General features: G+C 40.2%; 1 protein-coding gene across 1 annotated transcript in view; it reads left to right on the top strand.

Moving 5' to 3' along the window:
- The window catches only part of LOC309401147 (sodium channel protein type 5 subunit alpha-like), a 372,397-nt gene that overhangs the window by 335,175 nt on the left and 10,686 nt on the right, over positions 1–26,536 (top strand). The window contains 1 exon segment of the mRNA XM_081970165.1: positions 18,013–18,294. Within this exon segment, the coding sequence (XP_081826291.1) occupies positions 18,013–18,294 (282 nt within the window).

Here is a 26,536-nt window from a genome sequence, read left to right as displayed (position 1 = left end):
AGAAATATAGGATGGAGGTAGATGATAGATAGATGATAGATAGATAGATGATAGATAGATAGATAGATAGATAGATAGATAGATAGATGATAGATAGATAGATAGATAGATAGATAGATAGATAGATAGATAGATAGATAGATAAATAGATAGATCCTTTATAATATAAAGCCATTCATCTTGAAAGTACAAAATTATAGTCTTTGCAAAATGAGGATAGTACTGTGCCGCTACTATTTCTTTTCAGTTGGAGAAAAATAGAGGAAAACTAATTTTGTACTTCAGAATTGATTGTCTCTCTGATTTCTCGTCTTTTGATCGAATGTTGACATTCTTTGGAGCTCAATGTGGTCATCTAGAGGGGAAAATGGGAAACTGCAGCCAGATCGATATCATCCTATCACTTTTGACAGTTCCTAATTCTTAGGTTTTATTTTGCATTGGAAATCAATAGCTCTGTGTCCTGGAAAAAAATATTTCTGTAGCAGCGGCTTCCCCTCTCCCCCATGAGTTAATGGCGCACTTCCCTCCAATTTAGGTTCTTGCTTCCTCAATCAATTAACCAGGTTTATCTTTACAGGTGCAAATCCAGAGAAGAGAAGCCGAATGGTAGGACTTTTGCTAATAGTTTGGACTTCTTCGTTTTGTGTCTCCCTTCAGGTCTCACTAATAAGCCTCATAGCTAGTTCCCTTGGATACTCCGAAATGGGTCCCATTAAATCCCTTAGGACCCTCAGAGCTCTGAGGCCCTTAAGAGCACTCTCACGATTTGAAGGGATGAGGGTAAGACTTCAATTTCAAAACAACTACTACAAGACCCATCAGCAGAGCCTCTCTGTCCATGAGCATCCTGCAGCATGCTGTGAGGCCCTTCCTCCATCCCATCATCTCTGTGTTTGTAGTCTTTCTGTTCTCATTTTTCATGCCAGGCTTTATGTGAAATGATTGGCGCTGACCCTGTACCCTGCAGTGGAGTTCTTTTTTTCCTCCTCCTCCTCCTCCTCCTCCTCCTCCTCTTTCTGCTGCTGCTGCTGCTAAAAATTTAGGCTGCTTGCTTCTTGAATTATCTTTGGCTTGGACTGATCCCGTCCTTGGTGGATTTCATTCTGAGCTAATCCCGGTTCATGTCTTGTTTGCAGAGAACCTGTCATCTGGTTGACAACCAGACCTCAATTAGGACAACTTCCAATCAGCTCCCCTGTCTCTTAATTTTCCTTTTTAAAATTTCACGTTGCCCTTTGAAACATTCCCCCCCCCCCCAAATTGACTTGTAAGCCCATAAGTGCCACAGTAAAAAAAACAAACCTGAAACTAAAAACTATGGTTAAAAATACAGAACAGATAAAAACAACTCAAGCAGGAAAATACTGAAAGGAGATTAGGTAAAAGGGCTTCGTTACATCATAAAATCTGACTACAGGCAGTCCTTGACTTATGACCACAACTGAACCAAAAATTTCTGTTGCTACGCAAGGTGGTTGTTAAGTAGGTTTTGCCCCATTTTAAGAACTTGTTTTGCCAAAGTTGTTGAACAAATCATTGCAGTTGTTAAGTGAATCATGTGGCCATTAAGAGAATCTGATTGTCTTCTCCTGACGTTGCTTGTCAGAAGCCATCTGGGAATGTTATACAAATAGTTATCACATGACTTCAGGAGAGTGCAATTGTCATAAATACATGCCAGTTGCCTAACCCCCAAATTCTGATCATGTGACCATGAGGATGCTGCAATGGACACAAATATGAAAAATGGTCATAAGTCACTTTTTTCAGTGTCTTTATAACTTCAGTCACTAAATGAATGGTTCTGAGTCTAGGACTGTCTGTACATCATAAAATGTGATTATATAAATAGATTGGAAAGTTGAAGAATAAATACATTTTTGTCTGACTCCAGGAATATAATAGAACGGATACTTGGTAGGCGCTTTTTGGAGGGAAGAGCTGGGGGGCCACCACTGGATAGATCCTGTTCCTTGGCTACTATCTGGTGTGCAGTGACGTGCGGTGAGGTTTATGGCTGGTGAGGCTAGTGATGTCATCAGGAAGGCGGGGAATTCTTAATAAGACGCAGGCCACGACTCGGTTTCCAGGGTCCTTTCGTGAGCGAGCTGGCAAGGAAACGTTAGCCGACGGTCTGAAAAGTCCTTCGCACTTTCTGCTTTTGTGAGCAACTTCCCGTAAACCTGCCATTGCTCAGTGCGAGGAAGGGAGCCGCACGCGCATGCGCATTTGCCCTGGAACATGAGCTCCGGCATCAGAACCCGACAGAAGGCGGGGAATGGGACCACATGTGCAGGAGGGAGGCTGAGGCTAGAGGAGCCTCCTGCACCTCCCTCTGTCCTGCACACGTGGTCCCATTCCCCGCCTTCCTGAGTCAACATGAAGGGGACCACGGCTCGCGCAGTCCCATACCCCGAGGCTCCTCAGCGCCTTTTCCCTTTTTTTTCATGATGAGAGCGGTGAGGCTCTGCCTCCCCTGCCTCCCCTGACCGCACGTCCCTGCTGGTGTGCCACCCTTCAAGGCTCTAAATTCTCAGAGTTAAAGTGGGAACATGAGCGGAGAGTCATGCCAATGATATTGTACTCCTGATATGGATAAATAGAATATAGAATAGAATACTTTTGAGTCTTTCTCTATCCAGAGATAAAGCAGATTAATACTTTACTGTCTGAACACAAATAGTAAATAGCAAGACTGATTCACGATCAGCCTTTCTGTATCTGTTGCTCCTGGTTAAATTTTCTCACAGCAGGAAGCCGCCGTCTTTAGTGAAAAACGATAAAAAAAAGTTGCCGCTACTCCATTGATTTCAAAGAAACCCAGCCCCTGAAATATATATGCAAAAAATAGCCCTGAAACAAAATATTGTGTATATATTTTGAATGTTGGTCTCCACTTTGGAGCCCATGTCAGGCATATGGAGCAGGGGTGTCAAACTGGATTTCTTCAAGGGCTGGACCAGCATTGTAGTTCTCCTTTGTGGGCCGGCCGGGGTGGGGTGTCGACACAGGACGGGTGCCTCCTGTAGCATCCTGCTGGCCAAAACGAGCTGTGGGGTGGCTGTGGGCAGCCCCCTGTACCCTTTTTTGGCCTGGATGGCCCCCTGCAGTACTTTGCCAGCCAAAATGGGGTACGACGTGCCATCCGCGTGTCCCTGTGCCCCATTTTCGCTAACGGAGGCACCACAGGCTGGTCCTTTGCTATTTCCAGGCAGGCCCCATGAGGCCAGATTTAAGCACCCCACGGGCTGGATCCATCCCACAGGCCTTTAGTTTGACACCCCTGATATCGAGCAATTATAATCTACGTATGAATATTGACAGGCTACTACCTTGGCATCACCAACACTTAGGTAATGCCAACAGGTTAAATATTTAAATATCTTCCTTATTTTAAAGGTGCTTCTCCCCCCCCCCCCCCCAAAAAAAAAGCAACTGGGCTGGTTTTTATTTGAGGAAGAGTAAAAACGGTTCAGTTGTCTTTTTTGGGGTGGGGGTGGGGAAACACCTTTGAGACCACTAGGACTGGATGGCTGAGAATCTCCATAGACACCTAAGCAAGGATATTAATATGATGGCCCAAATAGCCTTCCTGATTACCTATAATTCCATAGATAATTATAGAATAATAATTCTATTGTTCTACAATTCTTTGTGGTTTTTAAGAATTGGGAATTGCTGTCAGACGAGTTCAGTTGTTGCTTATTCCTGTCAGTTCTTCCGTTAAAATAAAGAGTTTAGCCTTATACTTGCAGCCTCAGTCTTTGCTGTCTCAAGCTATAAAAACAAGGTTTTGTAAACTTTCCTTCACAGATTTCCCCCTATAAGCCTCTGCATGCAGTCCCTGACCCCATATTGAGAAAATTGAATTAAATGGGTGGCCGTGTTTTGTCACTTGATCCAATGCCCCCTTGTAGACAGCCATTTCTTCCAATCTCTTTTACAAATTCCTCCAGCCTTTATTACGCCACTTTCTTAAAACCTCTTAACCTCAGCTCATTCATCATTCAGAAGAGGGAAGAGGGATGGGACCTGAAATCTAACACATCAGAAAAGATTCAGAAAGATTCCCCAGGGCTGGGGAACAATAATTCTTCTTTTTACATCAGCCATTCCTGGGAATTCTGGGAGTTGAAGTCCACAGGTCATAAAGGGGCCATTAGTTCCCCACCTCTGAGGAAGGCTGATGTTACAAGAGCTAACCATGATCTAACACTGATCGTTTCCCATCTTTATGACCAGCTGTAAAAGACAGAGGGCTGACAGTCTTTCTCTGGATGAATCCTGGTTAAGTGGGGCCTGGATTAGTCATGCCTTGTTTGGCTTCCCATCTTTTTCTGCTGCCACCATTTGTATTTCCTGTTTCATCGCATAGGTAGCCATATCATTGCATAGGTCATGTATGCATGCATGCACTTGGACAATTGTTCATTGACATTCTTTGGTTGTGACATTTGTTACGGAGATTTGGTGTGCACTGCACAAGGTGTCGACAAACCTGTTTTTAAACGGTAGGGGGGGGGGAGCATCCACGAAGTTTCCACTCTTTCCATTTTCTAGTTTCCGTTTGCAGTATTTCAAGCTACGGCTGTTTTGAAAGGTTCTGAGCTTGGTGCACGTATATAGAGGAGATGCAAACATAAAAAGAAAAATACAATGTTTGCGTTTGCAGAATGAAATGCAGATTTCTGTTTGCTAAGTATGTGATCAAGAGGGGGGGAAATACTAAAAAGAAAAGACGCGTTTGCAATAAGTAAATGTTGCTCTGTCTTTTGCTTGCTCACTCCTTTTTTTTAACCATGCTCACAAATGTGCCAAATTATTTTCTGATAACTGAGGATTTGTAAAACTTTGCAAGACTCTGAAAGGGGGTTTCTGTTTGCAGCCCAAGTCTGTTACAAGGTACTTTTGCAATTGGAGAGATGTTCATTTGTATGCTTGGTTACTATCTCACTTTATTTGTGAACATGGCATTTGTGTGTGTGCGCGTGCGTGCGTAGGTGTGCATGTATGTCTGTGTTGGATAATTCTTTCTTGTTTATTTTTGCATGATGGTGCCATATTGGTACATTTAATCTTCTCCCTAATTGAAGGATAAGTAATGCAGCCTGCTTGCATAAAACCAAAGGAGCAAAATGTATTATTTGTAGTTAAAAGCATGGTTGAATTCCTTAATTGATATACTGTATTTGGTTTTATTGTTCTTTCTTTTAAAATGCACACTTCTCTGTTCTTAAAAATATTAACCAAAGAAGCCAATCAAACAGCTGAGAGGAAACTAACTATTTGTGGCTAAATATTAATTATTTCAGTGGCTTAAACACAATTTTCAACCGAGTCAAATAATTTTATAAAATGGAGAATTACACTTATAACTCCTTTATAAAAAATCAATTCATGCAAAACTCCTTCTGCTTTACTTTCCAGGTAAATGCAACCCAGAGAGGCAAAAAAGTAAAGGGATAAATTTGCAATTGGTTATCTCAAACTGTATTTCCAGAGTGGGCCAAGAAAATTGTCAGGAAAAGATGATGGAAGCAATGATCAACCTGAGTCAAGTTATTTATTCTCACACTTATCATCTTTTTGCAATTGTTTGCTGGGCAGAAGGAACAAAAAAAAACAAAAACCCATCCATGTTAGATAATATCGACAGCCCTCAACGTACAACCACAATTGAGACCAAAATGTGTGTTGCTAAATCAGACTTTTGTTAAGTGAGGGTTGCCTCATTTTGCAACCTTTCTTGCCACAGTTGTTAAGTGAATCACCACAGCTGTTGAGTTAGTAACACAGGTTAAGTGAAAATGATTTCCATGTTGACTTTGCTTGTCGGAAGTTCACAAAAAGTGACATTGCAGGCCCCTGTTTTAAAGACTGTCTGCTCCCTGTTCAGTTCAAGGGTTAAAGAAGAAATAGAAAAGAAAGCAGGTCAAATATTTTGATGTGATCCATGTACAGCTAACGTTGTTGTTGTTGTTAGTTGTGAAGTCGTGCCCGACCCATCGCAACCCCATGGATAACATTCCTCCAAGACTTCCTGACCTCTGTCATCCTCTGGAGTCCATTTAATCTCCTGCCGACTGCTTCGGTGACTCCATCCAGCCACCTCCTTCTCTGCCGTCCCCTTCTTCTTTTTCCCTCAATCGTTCCCAGCATGAGGCTCTTCTCCAATGAGTCCTTCCTTCTCGTTAGGTGGCCAAAGTATTTGAGTTTCCTCTTCAGGATCTGACCTTCTAGAGAGCAGTCTAACATAGGAGACATTTTTTAAACTTTGCATTCCTCAATTCCACTGTTGCACTGATCACTGATTTCTACTTTTTTCTTCTATCTTTCCTTCCTGAACCTTTCTTGTTTTCTCTGCCCCTCTTTCTTCCCTCAACTCATTTGATCAGCTGAGTTCAGGAAAATTCAAAATCTTCCTGCTTGCCTCCTTGGGACCTGAGATCAGTTCAGTCACTCAAAGAGATAAGTGAGGTATTAATACAGGGCATTATTAAACAGCCTTACAACTGCACAGGGTTAAGAGCAAGTCAGCAGAGAGCTGTTCAAGAAAACCATCCTCTTCCCAAATGTCTTAAGTACAGTTCATTAGACTAGGCAGACTAATAGAGCAAAGATCAATATAGAGATGAAAGCATCTATCAATGCCCAATTTGCCAAGTGCATTTCAGACGTTTCAGGTTTTCTGCAGCTGCTCACAAATTTGTAGAATTGAGGACTCTGAACTACAGTGGAGCCTCTTACAGAAATGAGATCATGTCAATATCAAATAAGATTTATTCAAATTTGATTTTTCAGCCCATTTAGGCCAGTTGGAAATAGAATAGTTCTAAAAGACAAGTGTTAGTTTCCTAACGTAATTGAACTAAGTTCTACATATCAACAGGTAGTCTTCGATTGATGACTACAATTGAACCCAAACTTTTGGTTGCTAAGTGAGTCAGTTAAATGAGCTTGCCACATTTTACGACTGTTTTGCCTCAGTTGTTAAATGAATCACTCAGTTGTTAAGTTAGTAATATGACTGTTAAGTGATTCTGGCTTCCCCATTGACTTTGCTGGTCAGAAGATCACAAAGAGGGATCACATGCCCCCAAGAGACACTGCAACCGTCATAAATACATGCCAGTTTCCAAGTGTCTGGATTTTGATCATGTGACCATGAGGATGCTACCACAGTCATAAGGGAGAAAAACATTCATAAGTCACTTTTTTCCATACTGTTGTAATTTTGAATGGTCACTAAATTAATGGTTGTAAGTCAAGGAACTACCCATATTCCCTGAATTGCTAAGTTGTAGCTCCATCTTACCCAGTAATACCCCATATATGGCAACAAGAAATATTGTGATTTCTGGGAACTGTAGTTTCAGTGCACCTAGAAAGTGCCATATCGGAGAAGGTTAGCTGGTGTGCCTGATGCTTTTAGCAAAGACTCTCCTTCAAGAGTTTGTCTGAATAGGAAAGGATGCGAGAATACAATCCATCTTTCAAAAAAGTAGGAAGCCTGATTAAAATGTACAGCTTTTAATGAAGGTGCAAACTTGTAAGCTCAAATATTAATATTCACACAGAAATTTAGGAATACGTTTAAGTTCTTATGAGAGTTGAAATATCCCCCAACCACCAGCACTGTTCAGAAGTCATTGAAGGACTGTATCGAGTGTGAATATTTTATAATGGGATTTTTATAAAGGAGTCAACATCACTTAGATCTGAAGTGTGCAGGGAGGAGGCACAACCACATCAATCAAACTGGATTTTCTAGTAACGTGAATTTAAAGACAGACTGTCCTCAACTTATTTAGTAACTGTTCAAAGTTACACCACCACTGAAAAAGTGACTTATGATGATTTTTCACAATTACAACCATTGCAGCATAACCACGTGATCAAAATTCAGTCACTTGGGAACTGACTCATATTTATGACGGTTGCAGTGTTCCAGGTTCATATGATCGCCTTTTGTGATTTTTTTTTGACAAGCAAAGTCAATGGGAAAGCCGGAATCATTTAACAACTCTCTTGCTTAACAACAGAAAGTTTGGCTCGATTGTGGTCGTAAGTCGAGGCTACCTGTAGTTCGTGGTCATTCTTGAGATGGTCATGAGGGGAAGAAATTCAGCATCCATAATAGAGTAAGATCTTGGTTTGGGACAACCACAGTTGGCCCCGAACAGTCCTTAAACAGTTACGGTAGAGTCTTTAATTTGCAGGAGATGAGAAAAGAAACAATAAAAGTCCCAATATTATATTAATTCTTTCAATCTGAGCTCCAGTTTAAAGTCAATCTGAAGGCACAGCTCTTAACGTTTTATTCGTGAAAAGTGTGGTTTACGTCAGGTTAAACTTAGAATGTAGGAAGAAAAAGTTCCTATCTTACTTCTTAAGCTGGTGGCTGATCTGTGTCAGGATAATGGACCTTCTAGACTCTTAGTGCTCTCTGGTCCATTGATGATAATATTCTTCTAGGCAGAAGAATTGAGAATCCTACTTGTAGTGATTCTACTCCTTCCATACTACGCTGAATCAATGGATAGTAATAGAAGAAGGGAGGCCCCCCCAGACATATACCAGTGTGTTCATCTCTGTCTCTCCTATCATTTCATGTCTACGGGAAGCCACTACAAGAGTTCATTTGCTGGTTCAAGATGTGCAATCATCAACAGTGCACTGATAATATCCATACATTGCAGCCCCAGGCCTTGATGGGAATGTACAGGGAGACCTCTGCTTACAACACCTAGTGACTGTTCGAAGTTAACAATGCACACTTTTGCACACTTACAACTGTTGCAGCATCCCCATGATTATCCGATCAAAATTCAGAAGTTCATCAACTGGCTCATATTTATGACGGTTGCACTTGTGATTCCCTTTTGAAAGCAAAGTCAATAGGGCATCCAGATTCACTTAACTATTGTATTGCTAACTTAACAGCTGCAACGATTCACTTAACAATTGTGGCAAGAAAGTCATAAAATGGTGCTAAACTCACTTAATACCTGTCCACCTAAGCAACCCAAAGTTTGGGCTCAATTGTGGTCATGAGGCCTGCCTATAGTTTGAGTAAACCCTTGGTATAGTAGATGAGATAAAAATGCTGCAAAATCAGTCAGTAAATTCTTTCCAAGCCACAAGTATCCACCGAAGTGAGGTCGAGGGCAGCCAGAAAATGCGCCTCATGATGCAAAAGAGTTGCGTTAGATATCCCAACATTCCATTTGCCTATTGTGCAATTGTGTCATCAGGCTCATGTTGCTCAAAGACACTCGCTTGCTAGAGTTGTCTATACCAATAAAGAAAAATAATTGTGGCCCAGGGTTGAGAAGAGAGGAGTTCTTGGTGCTCTCTGAGATTGGTTGTTTCCTTGCAGACGTTTCATTACCCAAATTAGGTAACAACATGGATGATGTTACTCAGTTGGGTAATGAAACACCTGCAAGAAAACAAACAAGCCCAAGGCCCCAACCACACATATGTTTCCCAGCTGAGTGCAATTGGAATAGAAAGACTTCGACTTTTCAGTTAGATGAGGAATAATTAGAAATACCTGTCCTGAATATTCTTAGTAAGTTTAGCCACATTTAACCATGACTCAGATACACTAAAGCTTACTATTATTACCAGGCTATGTTACATATTACAATGTGCCAGGGGTGGAGTAAAGAGGGGAACCAAGTCCCAGGAGAGAGAGATTAAGTAGCTGTAATGCCGAGGTACAAATACATCAAGCAGGAAGGATGATAATAGCCAATGGCTCACCCTCAGGGAACATATTATGAAACCAAAAAGCCTAGTTTTGAAATTAATGAACTCGTCACAACTTCTTTGAAGTTAATGGTGCCTGTGATAGTGGATTGATTGAAGCATTAGAACTGAATGGGGCAGCAGCTTAAGGCAAAGACGGAATGGGTCGTGGTGTGAAGAGGTTCTCCCCAACATATCTATTGTGTGCTGCCCTTCAACTGAAAAAAAATATACCTCTCTTTACCCTTTCTAGTTTTTATTTTCTTGGCATTCTGAGTGGTCAAGTCCCCAAAAAGGCAAAAAATATTATGAGCCAGAATCTATAAAATATTTAAGAAAGCTGCTGTTCCAGTTCTGGAGTTGGTGGTAAGAGGAATGATCAGACAGTTGGTTTTAATGGCATTGATCAGAGTGAATAGATAATTTAAGGCAGGGGTGTCCATGCTGGCTCAGGAATTCTGGGAGTTAAAGTCCACAAGTCTTAAAGTTCCCAAGTTTGGACACCCCTGGTTTAAGGTTCTAGAAGTCACCGAATGTTGCTTTGTAATAATTCTTGGCTGCCTTGAAGACCACACAGGTTTTCATCCCTTCTATAAGACATCGTAGGTACCTGCTAGATCTTAATTGGCTCTCGGGCTCAGATACTAAGAACCCCGGAAAGGCAAATTAATTCCCAGACATAGGAAGGCATATCATTGATACCATGCAGAAGGTGCCAGGCTTTGAACTGCAGTGCCAACAATGGACAACCCTGAATAGGATTCGAACAGCACACGAAATCTGCTGGGACTCACTATGTGAATAGGACACAGTATGCTCCCCTCAGCGTGATTGCGAGGTCACCGGATGTACGCTGAGGCCATGTACCGCAGTCTGATATCTTACTTTTTCCCCATATAAATGATACTGCGCTTTAATGGTTAATAGTATAATAGAATTGAAAGGGACCTCAGAGGTCTTCTAGTCCAACCCCCTGCTAAAGCAGGAAGTCCTATCCCATTTATTAGGTTTATATTTATTTAGGTTAGATGTTGGTGTATGAATGTAGATATCTTTTAACATTCATATTTTATTGTGTTTTTTAGTCTAGGTGAAATGTTAATATATATTGCAAGTCCATGTATAGTATGCCATACACTAAATAAGTAAATAAATAAGAACCATCTTAAGAAGACGCTGAAACTATATACGAAAACAGGGCTCTAGCATATCCGCATCTGCTTGTATACAGATAGTCCTTGACTTACGACTACAATTGAGCCAAAAATTTATGCTGCTAAGCGATACAGTTGTTAAGTGAATGTGGCTTCCCCATTGACCTTGCTTGTCAGAATGTCGCAAAAGGTACATGACCTCAGGACACCGCAACCGTCATAAGTATGAGCCAGTTGCCAAATGTCTGACTTTTGATCACGCAACCATGGGAATGCTGCAATGATTTTAAGTGGGAAAACGGCCATAAGTCACTTTTTTCAATGCCATTGTAACTAAATGAACTGTTGTAAGTCAAGAACTACGCCTAACCAGAGGGCTTATCCTTGAATGGGTATTGGCTGAATTTTTTAAATAAATATTTGATATGAGGACCCTGAATTAGGACCATAGAAGAAGGGTGTTGCAATGCAGTAACAGGAATGTAGAAATTAGTCTGGATTGATCTAGATGATTTCTCTAGAAGTCCTGGAAATTTCCTTCATCCCACTCTCTCAACTCCTCAAAAAAGATTTTTTTAAAATAAAATAATAATAATAATCAAGGAAGTGCAATCTCATGGTAGACTGTCATTCAAAAAAGAAGACTACACAAGAAACAGATAGTTATTTTGGATCTTGCTACATTACAGGACAGCACAATTAAAAGTACCTGCTTCCAAACTAAACTACAGATGGGCAGTCAAAATAAATACCCATATGAAAATCTTCCCTGGCACTGAAGAAATTAGCTTTGTTAGATTTGTAGTTCATCCATCACATTCTATCGCAATAATAGTCTCTTCAGCTATTGATGGTTCTTGGATTCATTGTCCTAAAAGGGAATTTGGCCAAGATGTAAAAACATCAGCAAAGCATTATGCTATTAATAATTTACCTGGAGAAGTGTCAAATGTTTTGCTCCGAGTTTTTGTGCCTTGTTGTGTGATCTCCCAGGAAAGTGATTGGAGAAATTCTGGATATGAGGATGACAGGGACTGCATGCCTCTGACTATTTATTGTTTTACCTTTATTTGCATGGTTGTGTATGTTTGTATCTTGTGCATTTGTCCTTAACTCTGCATGGTGCTCCCATTTGCAAATCACCTCTTTTAATTCTGAAACGTCTTGTAGTGTATTTGCAATAATGATGGTCACTGGACAAATTTACTCTGTCAAGGACCAAAATACACGTGCCTCTGCCATCATCCTTACCGTGATTACCACCGCCCCCCCAGTCACTCTTCTAATACGTTTCTCTTCAGAATTTTACTTTGGCTAATAAAATTTCTTTATTCTGTTTTTAATCCTGCCCAGTAAAGCTGTCTGGGCTGATGAAAAATGGAAATAATGAAATGACAATAAAATCAAACAACAATAATAACCACCATGTGGAAAACAAAATACAGGTAGTCCTTGAAACCCAGAATTTCTGTTGCTAAGTGAGACATTTATCAAGTGATTTTTGCCCCATTTGAGAATCATTCTTTCCACAGTTGTTAAGTGAATCAGTGCAGTTGTTAAGTTAGTAACACAGTTATTAAGTGAATCTGGCTTCCCTGTTGACTTTTCTAGTCAGAAGGTGGCAACCCTGGGACACTGCAACCGTCATAAATATGAGTCAGTTGCAAAGCATCTGAATTTTGACCATGGGGATGCTACAATGGTAGCAAGTGTGAAAAATGGTCATAAGTCTTTTTTTTCCAGTGCTGTTGTATAACTTTGAATGGCCACTAAATGAATTGAGAACTACTTGTACCATATAGCTACAAAACAGCTACCCTCCTAAGGCAGTGTAGGCACAAATGAATGGAACAATTGAAATGTAAAATGCCTGGGGGGAGGGGTTAAAAGAAAGGAACGTACAGAAATGCCAACTATGTGGGTGTCAGGCAATTGTGCATTCATTTGGTCATTAAAAATGGCACCCACAAAATCAGTGAGGCCAGACCTATTCATAAAAGTTTCCCTGGACTACTAGGCACATTAACTAAATTGTCTCATGTCCACTAGCTTTCAGAAGAAAAGGGGAAGTGTAAAAGTCAAACACACATACACACACACACGCACAGAAGTGCAGTGGACAGGATGCTGAGCTTGTCGATCAGAAAGGTCAGCAGTTTGAATCCCTAGTGCTGCATAACGGAGTGAGCTCCCGTTACTTGTCCCAGCTTCTGCCAACCTAGTAATTCAAAAGCAAAGTAGAAAAACAGGAACCACCTTTGCAGAAAAAGGTAGAAAAATGGGAACCACCTTTGGTGAGAAGATAACAGTGTTCCGTACGCCTGTGGCATTTAGTTATGCCAGCCACATGACCACGGAGACGTCTTCGGGGACACACACACATACAAACGCATACACTGTCATACCGCCTCAAAAACCCACCAAATTTTTGTCTGCCGGTAAAATATCCTTTAGCGCAGAGACCATTCTTGTAACCAGTCTCTCTCCACGCTATCATTAATATAAATATTTTCTCATGATGAGACAAGGTTGCTGATTGCTGATGAAGATGTTACGGATAATGCAAGTGGATTTTGGCGAAGTAGCCTTGCAGTATGAGAATTCAAGGTTATTTATTATTTATTCAAGGTTATCTTTTATTATTTAATCCAGGGGTCACCAAAACTTGGCAACTTTAAGCATGCATGGCTGAGGAATTCTAAGAGTTGAAGTCCACAAGTCTTAAAGTTGCCAAGTGTGGAGATCCCTGATTTAATCCATGGTATGTTTCCCATGGCTGGAGAGAGCATTGCAAGATTTTGATAAGGACACCCACAATGTTGTGGGCATCTTCTGCAGAATTATATGCAAATAATCTGGATTTAGCCATAGGCAAGGTGATGTTGGTACAATGCAACGATTGACTCTCACCAATGTTTTAATGTATTAACACAGGGCTCTCCAACTTTGGCATCTTTAAGACTTGGGGACTTCAGCTTTGCTGGCTGAGGAATTCTGGGAGTTAAAGTCCACAAGTCTTAAAGTTGCCAAGGTTGGAGACCCCTGCATTAACATACATCTCAGTCCCCACTTAACATGTCCCTGATTCACATGTTATCCCTATGACTGCAATCTTGTGAGATAGGCCGGCCTGAGGTACCGTGAGTGACACAAAGTCACCTAGCGAAAATCCTGGGCTTGGGGCTGGCTTGGACTGGGGTCTCCCTACTGCTTGTCCAACACTTTCCCCACCACAGCACACCGCCTCTGGGGACATTATGGAATAGTGCCTCCATGGGGAATACAGGTAATCCTCGATTTATGACCACAGTTGAGCCAAAATTTCTCTTGCTAAGTGAGACAGCTGTTAGGTTCCTATCCCCTTCTCTAATTGTTTCCTGGCCATACAGGTAGTCCTTGGTTTTCCACCATTCATTTAGTAACCTTTTGAAGTTACAACGGCACTGAAAAAAGTGATTTATGACCATTTTCACACTTACGATTGTTGTAGCATTCCCATGGTCATGTGATCAAAATTCAGAAGCTTGGCAACGGGTTCATATTTATGACAACTGCAGTGTTCTGGGGTGTTATGTGATCCCCCTTTTGTGACTTTCTGAGAAGGAAAGTCAATGGGGAAGCCTGATTCACTTAACAGCTGTGTTACTGTCTTGGCAACTGCACTGATTCGTTTAACAAAAGTGGCAAGAAAGGTCATAAAATGGGACACAACTCAATTAACAAGTGTTTCACTTAGCAACATAAATTTGGGGCTCAGTTGTGGTTGTAATTTGAAGATTGCCTATATCCTCTCTTTCTTTAAGGTCATCCACGCATTCCATTACTGTGGGTAAAGGCTGATTTGAACAAATGGAAAAATGTTGTATAATACAAGTACAAAAATTAACAATAAATGAATTTTCAATGTTCATTTCCTAAACCGGTGTGATGTAGGGGTTATATTGCTGTTCTGGGACAGGGGTAACCCAGTTAAAAGCCCATCTTCAATCTCAGATATTTAATGGTTAACTTTAACTCCATCAGTTCAACCCAGGCTGTGTTTGTTTGAGGAGATAAAATTGAAGGCAAAAATGCTGCACCTTGGTTCCTGGAAGGGAAAAAAGAGTGTAAATCTTACAAACAATATTAGGTATGAAGTTTTCAAGAGAACTTCATAATATCAGTATTACGTGATTAAAGTGTAATAAATTATACATTGAAAACACACCGAAGTGCAGGTGCTGCATCAAAATAAATCAACTATATTATTGGCTTGTCCCACAGTCTACAACGGACTCATTAGATAAGATGTAACATTTCCTATCATTCGATTTACACTTGAAACAACGTGTTATTTCCTGAGATCAATACAGCTTAGCCTCCATTCCAGAAATCCAAGGAAGGTGAAGTAAAAGCTGATACGAAGATCAAAGACACAAATCAACAAAGAGAGACATATTTGCACTTGATAAAAACAAAGAGGAGGAGAAACGGAGTTACCGAGCTGGCAAGGTTGTCTTAAGCCAGTGAAAGTAACAATTGTGAGAAACTTCTCCAAGTAATACAGCTCAGATCATCTGAACACAAGGCAATTGCCGTTCCACCCTACATTTTTTGTTTAGTCAGTATTGTCTTTTGCTGAATAGTATATAGAATATTTCATGTTCTGTGTGCATAACTCCTCCCTTCTTTATACCTGAGATTGATGACTGAAGACTTGAGTGATGTGTCTGTAATTTACTGTATTGTCTGTTGGAGTGCATGTCAATATTACTCAAATGTTTCATGCCTGAGGTGATAATTTTTATCCTGCTAAAATATCCATCTCCATTGCTTCAATACAATATTGCAAATGTGACTTTTCTTACCACAATGGTGTTATCTTGCCTTGATTGATGTATGTTTATTTGGTCTTAAACCTTTCCAAAGTGGATTGGCCTGATTCCAATCTACATTCTTGGTCTTTTGACCAGATCTTACATAATTCTGTCCTCAGCTATGCAGTATTATCTTTGCATGTAATATCATGAAATAATTTATATTGCTCATTGATCCTGCTGGGAAGATACAGGAAAGCAGAAATTTGTAGACATGTGGAATTTATATGAAAACTTGAACAATGAAAGCAAGGAGGAATGTCTGTTAATTTCTTTTACTAGAATGTGTTCCAGTGATAAATCAAGGACTGGGGAAACAGTCCTCTGTTTTAATCTCAAAAATGTTCAGAGTAGATGCGGGTATCTGCCTTGTGACCATATCAAAAAATGGGGGAAAGATGGTACAGGTCAGATCAAGCCACCGAGCAGAAATTTTGTCCTCTTCTCTAGTGGAGAGAGAGGGACACTTTCTTCCACTATATGAGATAAGGTGTCTCCACTTTAAGTCTTGTGGACTTCAACTCCTAGAATTCCATAGCCAGTATGACTGGTTCAGGAATTCTGAGAATTGAAGTCCACAAGTCTTAAAGTGGCTAAGTCTGGAGATCCTGAATTATATCATTCAGTACCTGAATTGATATGATGGTAATGCCTCTCAATCTTCCAGTATTTCATTGATTTACAGGTGTCTAATGAGTAAAATCTGGAGATCGAATCCAAATTGTAGTTCAGTTTTAAATGTAATCAAAAGTTACAGGATTGATTTCAATCAAACTATTGTGATGATACATGCCCTAACATGCAATGAATGGAAATGATGTAAGCAAGTGTTTTGAACAAATGAACAGTTTCAATCATGTAGAACCATGCACTCTTTCTGAGAATGTTTACACAAGTGACCATGAATATAATTTGCAGCAATTCTCATAGCTACGTCTTAATAATCATGCCCACAGTAGCTTGAATATGCAGTTCCTACATTACATTGTTCCATGTGAATGCATACTCAAACATGCTGGAATTGCTCGTATCTATAGTGTGTGTGCATGTTTGTACAAACTGGATGTGAGTTTCAAAAGAGTATTCCTTGGATATATTTGTTAATTGGAAGAAAATCTCCCTTTCTCATTCTAGGCATATCTACTGGAGCCATAGGTATGCCCATGCATCTTAGAGCTTTGATAAACAATACTATATTAATTATTAATCAGAAGATAGGTTCCTATAAATATTAAATATGTAGTAAGTCCTACACAGTGGGCTCTCAGCTGGCAAAAGCATTTTATGACAATAATGATTCATAAAATATTGCTCTTCTATATGCTTTTGATGGCCAAGATAAATTAGGGAGCAGCACACTACATTATAAAACCAACTGTGGTTCCAGAAGCTGAATATTGCTTTAATGGCTCCATGTCAACACAACAAAAGAGGCATTTCCACATTGTGCTTCAGTATCTGGGAAGTTGTGAGTCTGACACTTATTTTCATCCAGCTGCCAATGGAAGGGAATCGTATCTTGATGAGAAGAGCTCAGATATGAAAAGCAGTGCTAAATAAACTAGATACAGGTAGTCCTCAACTTACAACTACAATTGAGCTCAACGTTTATTTTGCTAAGCCAGACAATTGTTAAGGGAGTTTTGCCCCATTTAACAACTTTTCTTGCCACATTTGTTATGTGAATCACTGCATTTATTAAATTAGTAACACGGCCGTTGAGTGAATCTGGTTTCTCCATTGAGTTGGCTGATCAGAAGGTTGCAAAAGGGGATCACTTGCCCCAGAGACACTGCAACCGTCATAAATATGAGTCAGTTGCCTGAATTTTGATCACATGGCCATGGGGATGCTGCAACTGTTGTAAGTGAAAAATTGTCGTCATTTTTTCAGTGCCGTTGTAACATTGAATGGTCACTGAATGAACTGTGCTGTAAGTTGAGCACTACCTGTACAGTATCAATACATTTTTATTAGACCAACACTAAATCTTGGATGGATAAGTTAGTTAATTCCCTGAGTTGAATGAACTTGTGGAAAGTCATTAGTCTTTTCTTTTTTTAAAAAAAGACAGTAAACAGAAGGAACTTCCATACTTACGTTTGCTAAATAAGTTTATTTTTAAACTGTCTTTTTTTGGGGTGTATAATTTGAGTTAGGAGGTGTCTAGAGCAACCAGGTTCTAGGTGGGGTTACTCAGCAGATCCATTGCAACTAACTGAATGTTGTCTTCTCCTCCGTCAAAGGTGGTAGTGAATGCCTTGGTAGGGGCCATCCCTTCAATCATGAATGTTCTGCTTGTCTGCCTCATTTTTTGGCTCATCTTCAGCATCATGGGAGTCAACTTGTTTGCCGGCAAATTTGGGAAATGCATTAACAAGACAGAAGGCGATGAGCCTTTGAACCACACAATTGTCAACAACAAGAGTGAGTGTCAAAGCATGAATGACACTGGAGAGTTGTACTGGACCGTAGTGAAAGTCAACTTTGACAATGTTGGTGCTGGTTACCTGGCTCTACTTCAAGTGGTGAGTTTAAATTTCATCTAGATCATCATTGGAAATGCCTCTCGGCCAAGGAACTGCCCGCTTGGTTCAATATGAAATGTCAGATTAATTAAATTTAGATAAAAATATGGGGGGGGGGGTTGGGCGGGGAAGCCCAATGGAAAAAGGGGATCTATAGGTGGTTTTTAGATTATTCAAGTATGGGCCATATGATAGCAAATGTCATATTAAAGGGACATTCCTATTATTCAGCGTTCTGCTACAATGGGAGAAATGGCTCTTCTAAGATTCTGTCTCTGATCCAGCGTTCCTTCATCTGGGTTTAATCTGACACATGCACAAATAAGCCTTGATTCCTCTATGCTCTTTGATGGATGGTTCTTCTGTGTGCATACTGCATCTTTTGTATTTGCAATTAAAATAGCTCATTTAGCATATCTTTAAAGTTTCTGCAATTACCCATTGAGTGTGATGTTAAGTTTCTAGAAAGAGGAGATTTATCGCCTGGCCTTTTATGAAGTGAGATACACTTCTCCAATACGTTTGATGATGGTACATTATATTTTTCAGTGATTTAAGGAATTTACATGTTTCAACACAGATCTGGTGCTCCCAGACATGTTGAAACGAGCTACACCAGTCCTACCTATAGATAACTTCAGATAGGAAGAGCTGTGATGGCACAGTGGTTAGAAAGTAGTATATTGCAGGCTGTACCTGTTCAATTTTGATGGGGCTCAAGGTTCAGGACTCAGCCTTCCATCCTTCTGAGGTCAGTAAAATGAGGACCCAGATTGTTGGGTGCTGTTGCTATTGCTAGTTGTCAAAACAGATAAAGACTGCAGTAGTTCACCTTCAAAGTCTGTTTGTAATGAGATAATCTGACTCCATTTTCTGTTGGATAAGTTTTATGTTCCTTACAGCTGAAGACAAAAAGGAACTGCTGAAGAGCAGGCATTTGGGTTAATCTGAAAGTACGCCTAGTTGTCTCACATTTGTGGGATTCCCTGTTTATTTCAGGCTGTCTTGCCTATTTACCAGATTGCAAATGAGGTTCAGCAAGGATTGTCTCTGCAGTTCCTTTTTTGCTATGGAATAATTAAATCAGAAAGTCCACATTTCTCTTCCTTTGTAATGAAGCAGTTGTGCTTAAACTCTTCTATGCGTAAGGCTCCCAAATGGATAAATAGTCCAGTTTCGCATTTCTTTGTTGAATGTTAAACTAGCAAAATTTCTCTTTTATAGGGATAGGAAAGGAAAGAGAGGCCATTTTATGCTGTTTTTGCAGAACCCAACTTTCTAGTTCATTTAATAGGGCATGGCATAGATCTATGTCATGACGCACCAAATATTTCTCGACAATGCACAATTTGAGAGCCAAATGTTTTTATCAGTTTGTTTGTTTTTTCTGCTTGCAATTAGTAATATTGAGACAGGGGCCTTAAAATAGCAAGTAGGATTCTAAAACAAAAATGTGGAAGGCAAAATGCAATCCCCTTACTTCAGTGAGCTTGTGCTGGATCAGCAGACAATATTTCCATGAGAACTAAATCAAAATATTGGGCTGAAATCCTGATTTGGTAGGAAATATTACACATGTCTTTTTATCCTTAATAGACCAAATGCCTTGAATTGGCCTAATCATGATCTGAGGAAGAACAGGGATAATGCTGGAAAAACCAGACCTTACCCTGCCTTCATATTATGTTCTTGGTGGCATGAAATTCGACACGTTAAATAAATTTCAGTGACTAAATCACATTATATCTAAGTGTATCATGAGAATCAGGCAATCACATTAAACTCTACTATATATTTGTTCTAATGCTATATATTTGTTCCAGCTTAGGATATTATGAATTACAGAATAGCAGAGTTGGAAGGGACCTTAGAGGTCTTCCAATCCAACCCCCTGACTGAGCAGGAGAACTTACACTATTCCAAACAAATGGCTATCCAATCTCTTCTTGAAAACCTTCGGTGATGAAGCACCCACAACATAGACTGTTCCATTGATTAATTGTTTTCACTGTCAAGGAATTTCTCCTTAGTTCTAGGTTGGTTTTCTCTTTGATAAGTTTCCATCTATTACTTCTTGTCCTGCCCTCAGGTGATTTGGAGAACAGGTCAAACCCCTCTGTGACAGACCCTCAATTTTTTTTCATTGTTTGAAATAAGAACACAGATATCGTTGGCTGATAATGGTTTGAATGTGTTGTTGAATTGAGCCATTATTGGAAAGATCTTGGGGAAATTAACAAGCCAGCCGTGGTAATAGTTCCATCATGTTTCTTCAACAACAAAACATCATCTAAGCAGACATCCATAAAGAAAGACGACTTAACAAAGGCTTTTGTAATCAGTTAAAAAATCCTACTTCCTTGAAAAACCATTGGTTTTCTTTTTATCTTCCAGCAATGCACACTTGAGTAGAATAGGTGTTGATTATGCCTTCTGCACTCTTAGAAGCCAGAGGATAGGCAATGAGCAGAATTTCCTGTAGACACATGAAGCTGACTCAGATTACCTTTTGACGGATATTTAGCCTAGCATTGTCAGCTTTGATCTTTGGCTGCTTACAGACCAGTTTTCCATTGTCTTGAGATCCCTTTGAATCAGAGATTAAATCTGCTTGCATGTAATTTGTCAATGAGCTACAGTCCCTTCCCAAAATAATACACTAACCTTCAGTGATGGGTGCTAGAAAACAAGCACCGTTCGTGAATTAGCTCTTTTCTGTATCATCCAACATTTCATGGGTGCAAATAAGGTACACAATTAAAATTCCAGTTCTGCGCATCACGGCTTGAGAATCCCACCTTTTTGTGTTTATTTTGTTACAATCATGGGAGCCCTTTCTGCTGTCTTCAGATGCAGATTTCAAGCTTAGAACATAGAGCACAGAATCATAGGGCTGGAAGGGACCTCAAAGGTCTTCTAGTCGAACCCACTGCTCAAGGCAGGAGATCATAAACCATCCCAGTTAAATGCCTGTCCTGTCTGTTTTTAAAAATTTCTAGTGATGGAGCACCCAGAACTTCAGGAGGCAAACTATTCCATTGATTAATTGATCTCACTGTCAGAAAATTTCTCCTTACCTTTAGGTTGGATCTCTCTTTAATCTTGAAACTCTCTTTAAGCTCAAGGTTTTGTTCTTAAGATGATTGTCCCCCATTAGTCAGAATGACATGCTGTGAACTTCATTCTTATCAGCATTCATTCATTCATTCATTCATTCATTCATTCATTCATTCATTCATTCATTCATTCAATCAGATAGAGCTGAAGGAGGGACCTTGGAAGTCTTCTACCATTTTTCCCTGAAAATAAGCCCTCCCTGGATAATAAGCCCAATCGGGCTTTTGAGCGCATGCACTAAAATAAGCCCTCTCAAAAAATATTGCAATGCAGTAGCAGCCATGAGGTGACCACACTCGCCGCCTCCTGCACCTCAAAAATAATAAGACCTCCCTGAAAATAAGGCCAAGTGTTTAGTTCGGTGGTCAAAAGAAAATAAGACCCTGTCTTATTTTTGGGGAAACACAACAGTCCAACCGCTAAAGCAGGAGACCCCATACAATCCCAATTATTATTCCAATAATTAAAATTAATAATTCATAGAAAGATGGAATTATTAATTAATAATCTAAAGGCAATTCCAAATAAATACAATTCCAAATATTGGAGTAAAATTAACTAGTCTATATTTATTTTTATATTTATATTTCTTAACCTCTCCCTCAGATATATAGCAATCATATCTCATTATTGGGGACTAGGAGGGTGGGAGAGGGACCCCCATATCTATCAATCTTTTAACCTCCATTGCAGGCAGATGAGAAAAGACCATTCATCACATGTCCTTTATTAATTCCTGGATAATGAGGTCCAGGTCTAGATCCTGGATAATAAGCCATGAGGTTAGAGACACCAATGATCAGGACTGTTTTGAAAGACATCAATTCATTTCCATGTGTTTCATAAGACAGGAATTCTTATTTCTAGGATGGTTCTCTGCTTGATAAATTTCCATCTCTTCTTGTCTAGCCCTCAGCTGCTGTGGAGAACAGGCTGACCCCCTTCTCTCTGCTATCATGTCACCCCTAGTCCTTCTTTTCGTTAGACTAGACATTCCCAGTTCCTGCAACTATTTATAACAGAATAACAGAATTGGAAGAGACCTTGGAGGTCTTCTAGTCCAACCCCTTGCTCAGGCAGGAAACCTTACACCACTTCAGAAATATGGTTGTCCAATCTCTTCTTAAAAACTTCTACTGTTGGAACACTTACAACTTCTGGAGGCAAGTTGTTCCACTGATTGTTGTAATCAGGAAATTTCTCCTTCGTTCTGGATTGGTTCTCTCCTTGCTTAGTTTCCATCCATTGCTTCTTGTTCTGTCCTCGGGTGCTTTGGAAAGAGATTGACCCCCCCTTCTTCTTTGTGCCAGCCCCTCAAATATTGGAAGACTGCTATCATGCCATCCCCTAATCCTTCTTTCCATTAAATCAGCCCCTTAATCATCTTTGTTGCTTCTCTGCACTTTTTCTAGAGTCTCAATATCTTTTTCATATCGCAGTGACCGAAATTGGATGCAGTATTTTAATCGTGGTCTTACTAAAGCAGTATATATATATATATATAGCAGCACTAGTACTTCATGTGATCTTGATGCTATCCCTCTGTTGATGCAACCTAAGACTTCATTGGCTTTTTTGCCAGCTGCAGCCCACTGCTGGCTCTTATTGAAATGGTGATCCACTAGGACTCCTTGATCAGTTATTGTGATCAGTTACAGTTACTGTAATCAAAGGAAAATGCTTTATACAGAGGGGAACTTTTGATTCATTTGGTTCAGAATGGTTTATTCCTACTGATAACAACTTCAAGCAACCCATCATTTTAGCTGCTACATCAAACTGGTTTCTGAAATTGTCAGGAATGGATTCTGAAATGTGAACGTTTGCCATAAACTGGTCTCACTGAAGAAAACAATATGCACGAGGGCAGGGGAAGGTGGGCAGACTCACAATGTCTTCATTTGTGTAGGGGGGGGGGGCTCTAATGTCAAGTTCCCTCTTCCTGCTTCTCATCTCCCGGTTTAATCTTCTCATAGCTGAGTTGTGGCTCAATTTCATTTTCTTACAGTGTTGCTGGCTTTTCAGATAGATTCCCAAGAACTGAGCTTTGCAAATTTGCTAACTACAAGTAGCTATGTAGATAGCTCACATGTTCGCTTGGGTAAATGACAGAGATAAAGAGGAGCTTTTAATAGACTGGAAAAGAAAAAGAACCAAAACCAAGCCTAGCTTGCTTCTAATTGTTGGCACCTCCAACAACACATAATTGTTTGGCTACTAAGTATGATTTGATATCATGGCCCTGTTGTTTTATCAGTTGCATTCACTTTTTATTTTCATTGGCAATCGGCAACAGTTTCCCTCAAAAAACCCTTTCTGATGCGGGCCTATGTCTGGAACATTCGGTACGAGAGATAATTGAGCAGGGATCGACAGAGATCAATCTAATGCAGCACAGCAGTCTACTTATTCTCCTTCGTCAAGAAAGCGGGAGGACACTCCCCAGAGGCTATGACATCACTTTGGTAGACTCAGTCCATTGGTTACTGGCTAAGTTAACCCTATTATTTTAATATTGTTAATTAATTATTAATTAATATTAATTGTTCTCAATGTCAGGAAGTTTCTCTTTATTTGTGGGTTGGTTCTCTGCTTGATTAATTTCCACATGTTGCTTCTTGTTCTGCCTTGAGTAGAGTAGTTCCACTCGCGTATCAGGAACAGCGCTGCCTTCAGTAGGACAGGAGTCTTCAAACGTGGCCACCTTAAGACTTAGGGACTTTAACTCCCAGAATTCCCTAGCCAGCATGAGGAATTTTGGGAGTTGAAGTCCACAAGTCTTAAAATGGCCAAGTTTGGAGACCCTCTGTAATAGGAGATAGTATTTACGTGGATATTTTCCAGGAACGACAATATTGCGCCACACACCACACTTTTTGTCACCTCCAGATCGGGACTCTTAAGTGGCTCCTAATTCCCTGATATATATTTTTTTTTCCTCCCTGGCTTCATTTTTCATGCTATCATCACTTGTCTGCAAGGGTGTCTAGTGAAGGATTCCAGAACTCCAAAGGAGATTATCTCGCCTTCCCCTGGGTGGGGAAGCCTCTCGTTCAGCAGTTCTGCCTTCCATCAGTATCTTGGCACCATCCGATCAATTCATGAGCCACAATGACTTTTTTTTAAAATGATAAATGCCACATTTCTGCTCCATCTGGAGTTCAGCTCAAATAACACCCCCAGGATGGAAATGACATGCAGAGACACGCAAGACAGTGTTCACCGATAGGAAAGCAGTGCAAGGAAGGATGAGGCATTTCTTGAAGGCTGTGTGCTACAGAATCCTTTTTCCCCCCTGCCCTAAACTTCGAGAGCAGAAGGAATGGCTTTTAAGTGTAACAATGTAGTAAGAAGCTCAAATTTCTATCCAGGGGGTTTATAGAAACATCAGGAGGCAGAGGAAGAAATTATTAAACCACCTGCAGAAGAATCAATATGTAGGATTAGATCATTGTTTGTTTCAGAGAAACAACCTGTAACATTATCTGGTCTTTTCATCTCCAGTTGCTTGCGATTTTTTTTTCCTTGGATTTCCCATTTTCCCTGGGCTATATCAATAATTTCATAATAATATCCTTCTTTCCTTCCTACTTTCCTTCCTCCCTCCCTCCTTTTCTTCCTGCTTCCTTTCTCCCTCCCTGCTTCCTCCCTCCCTCCGTCCCTCCCTCCTCTTCCTTCCTCCCTCCCTGCTTCCTCCCTCCCTGCTTCCCCCCTCCATCCATCCTTTCCTCCCTCCCTCCCTCCTCTTCCTTCCTCCCTCCCTCTCCTTCCTTTCTTCCTTTCTCTGTTCCTCTACCTTCCCCATCCCCTCTGCTTCCCTCCCCTCCCTTTCCCTCCTCCTCCTCTCCTCTCCTCTCCTTCTTTCTTTCTTTCTTTCTTTCCTTCCTTCCCTCCCTCCCACCCTCCTCCTTCCAAACTTGTGGGTGTTCCACCACTGGAGCTTTCAAGAAGAGACTGGCAGCCACTTGTCCAGAATCTTACAGGGTCTGCTTCTTGAGAAGTTGGAATAGAAGGCCTCCAAGGTCCCTTCCAACCATTATTTCCATACTTTCCATTGTCTCTCTTTATGGAGCCACTGATTTTCAACGGAGAAAGGCAAGGGGAAGGAACACACTGTACAGTGAGAAAAAATCAGGATGGGGTCTCAAAGGATGCACATTTCTTAGGCTCAAGAGCAGAAATGAAAAGGGAAATGGAGTATTGGACGTAACATATAAAAGCAAGGAGAGAAAGTTTTTATTTTTGTCTCAATTACCAATCACACAAAGCCCCTCCCCCTTCACTTCTATTACCAACTTCTATTCCCCCAAAAGATAAACAACCTCATGATTTCATTCCTCTCAAACAATTTTTGACTTTGAATGTAATGTGTCATCTACAACCCCTTTGGGGTAAGTATTTCACATGTGCTCAATTGGCTTTTATTCAGTGCTTTAACAATTAATTCAAGTTTAATGTAGAGCATTAGGACCTTTTTTCCCTTTCATTCAAAACAACAGCCACTAGGGAATATACATTATCCTATTTTGCCCAGGCTCAAAAGTATTGGAATAAATGGAAGGTTGCATTTTGGTAGCAATACATTGAATGCAGTGATTTGTCCTTGTTTGTAACAAATCAGTGCCGGTGCGTTCTCTCTGGATTGGCTATAGATTTGTCTTCATTCCTATTTATTTATCTGTCTTGGCTTGATATATTGAGAATACACAGTTTCATCCTTAATGTGGCATGTAAGGAAGAGAAAAGGTTAAATTTTGGTCAATAGTAGAAGGCTGAAACCTTTTCAAACGCTCAGAAGTAAACATACAATTACAATTATTTCATGATGGCAAAGGCAATATTTTTAATTATAGTACTGCTGGTTACCATAGTAGATATGGCTCTCTTTATTCATTTACCCTTAGTGTTACACTGCAGCATGCCTGCATTTCAGGAGAAAACCGTTAATAAAAAAGCCAATTTTCTCAGTAGCTTCTGGTGTTTTAGACCCACTTTAACGGAGCTGTATATGATGAGTCTCATAAGAGTCACTAAAGCAGTGGTGAAATTCACTTTTTTTTTTACTACTGGTTCTGTGGGCGTGGCTTGGTGGGCGTGGCAGGTGAAGGATACTGCAAAATTCCCG

This window comes from Natrix helvetica (genome assembly GCF_964273705.1).
Source record: "Natrix helvetica genome assembly, chromosome: Z".
Lineage (NCBI taxonomy): Eukaryota > Metazoa > Chordata > Lepidosauria > Squamata > Natricidae > Natrix > Natrix helvetica.
The sequence above is the reverse complement of the archived record's forward strand: the minus strand, read 5'-3'. Positions and strand labels throughout refer to the sequence as shown.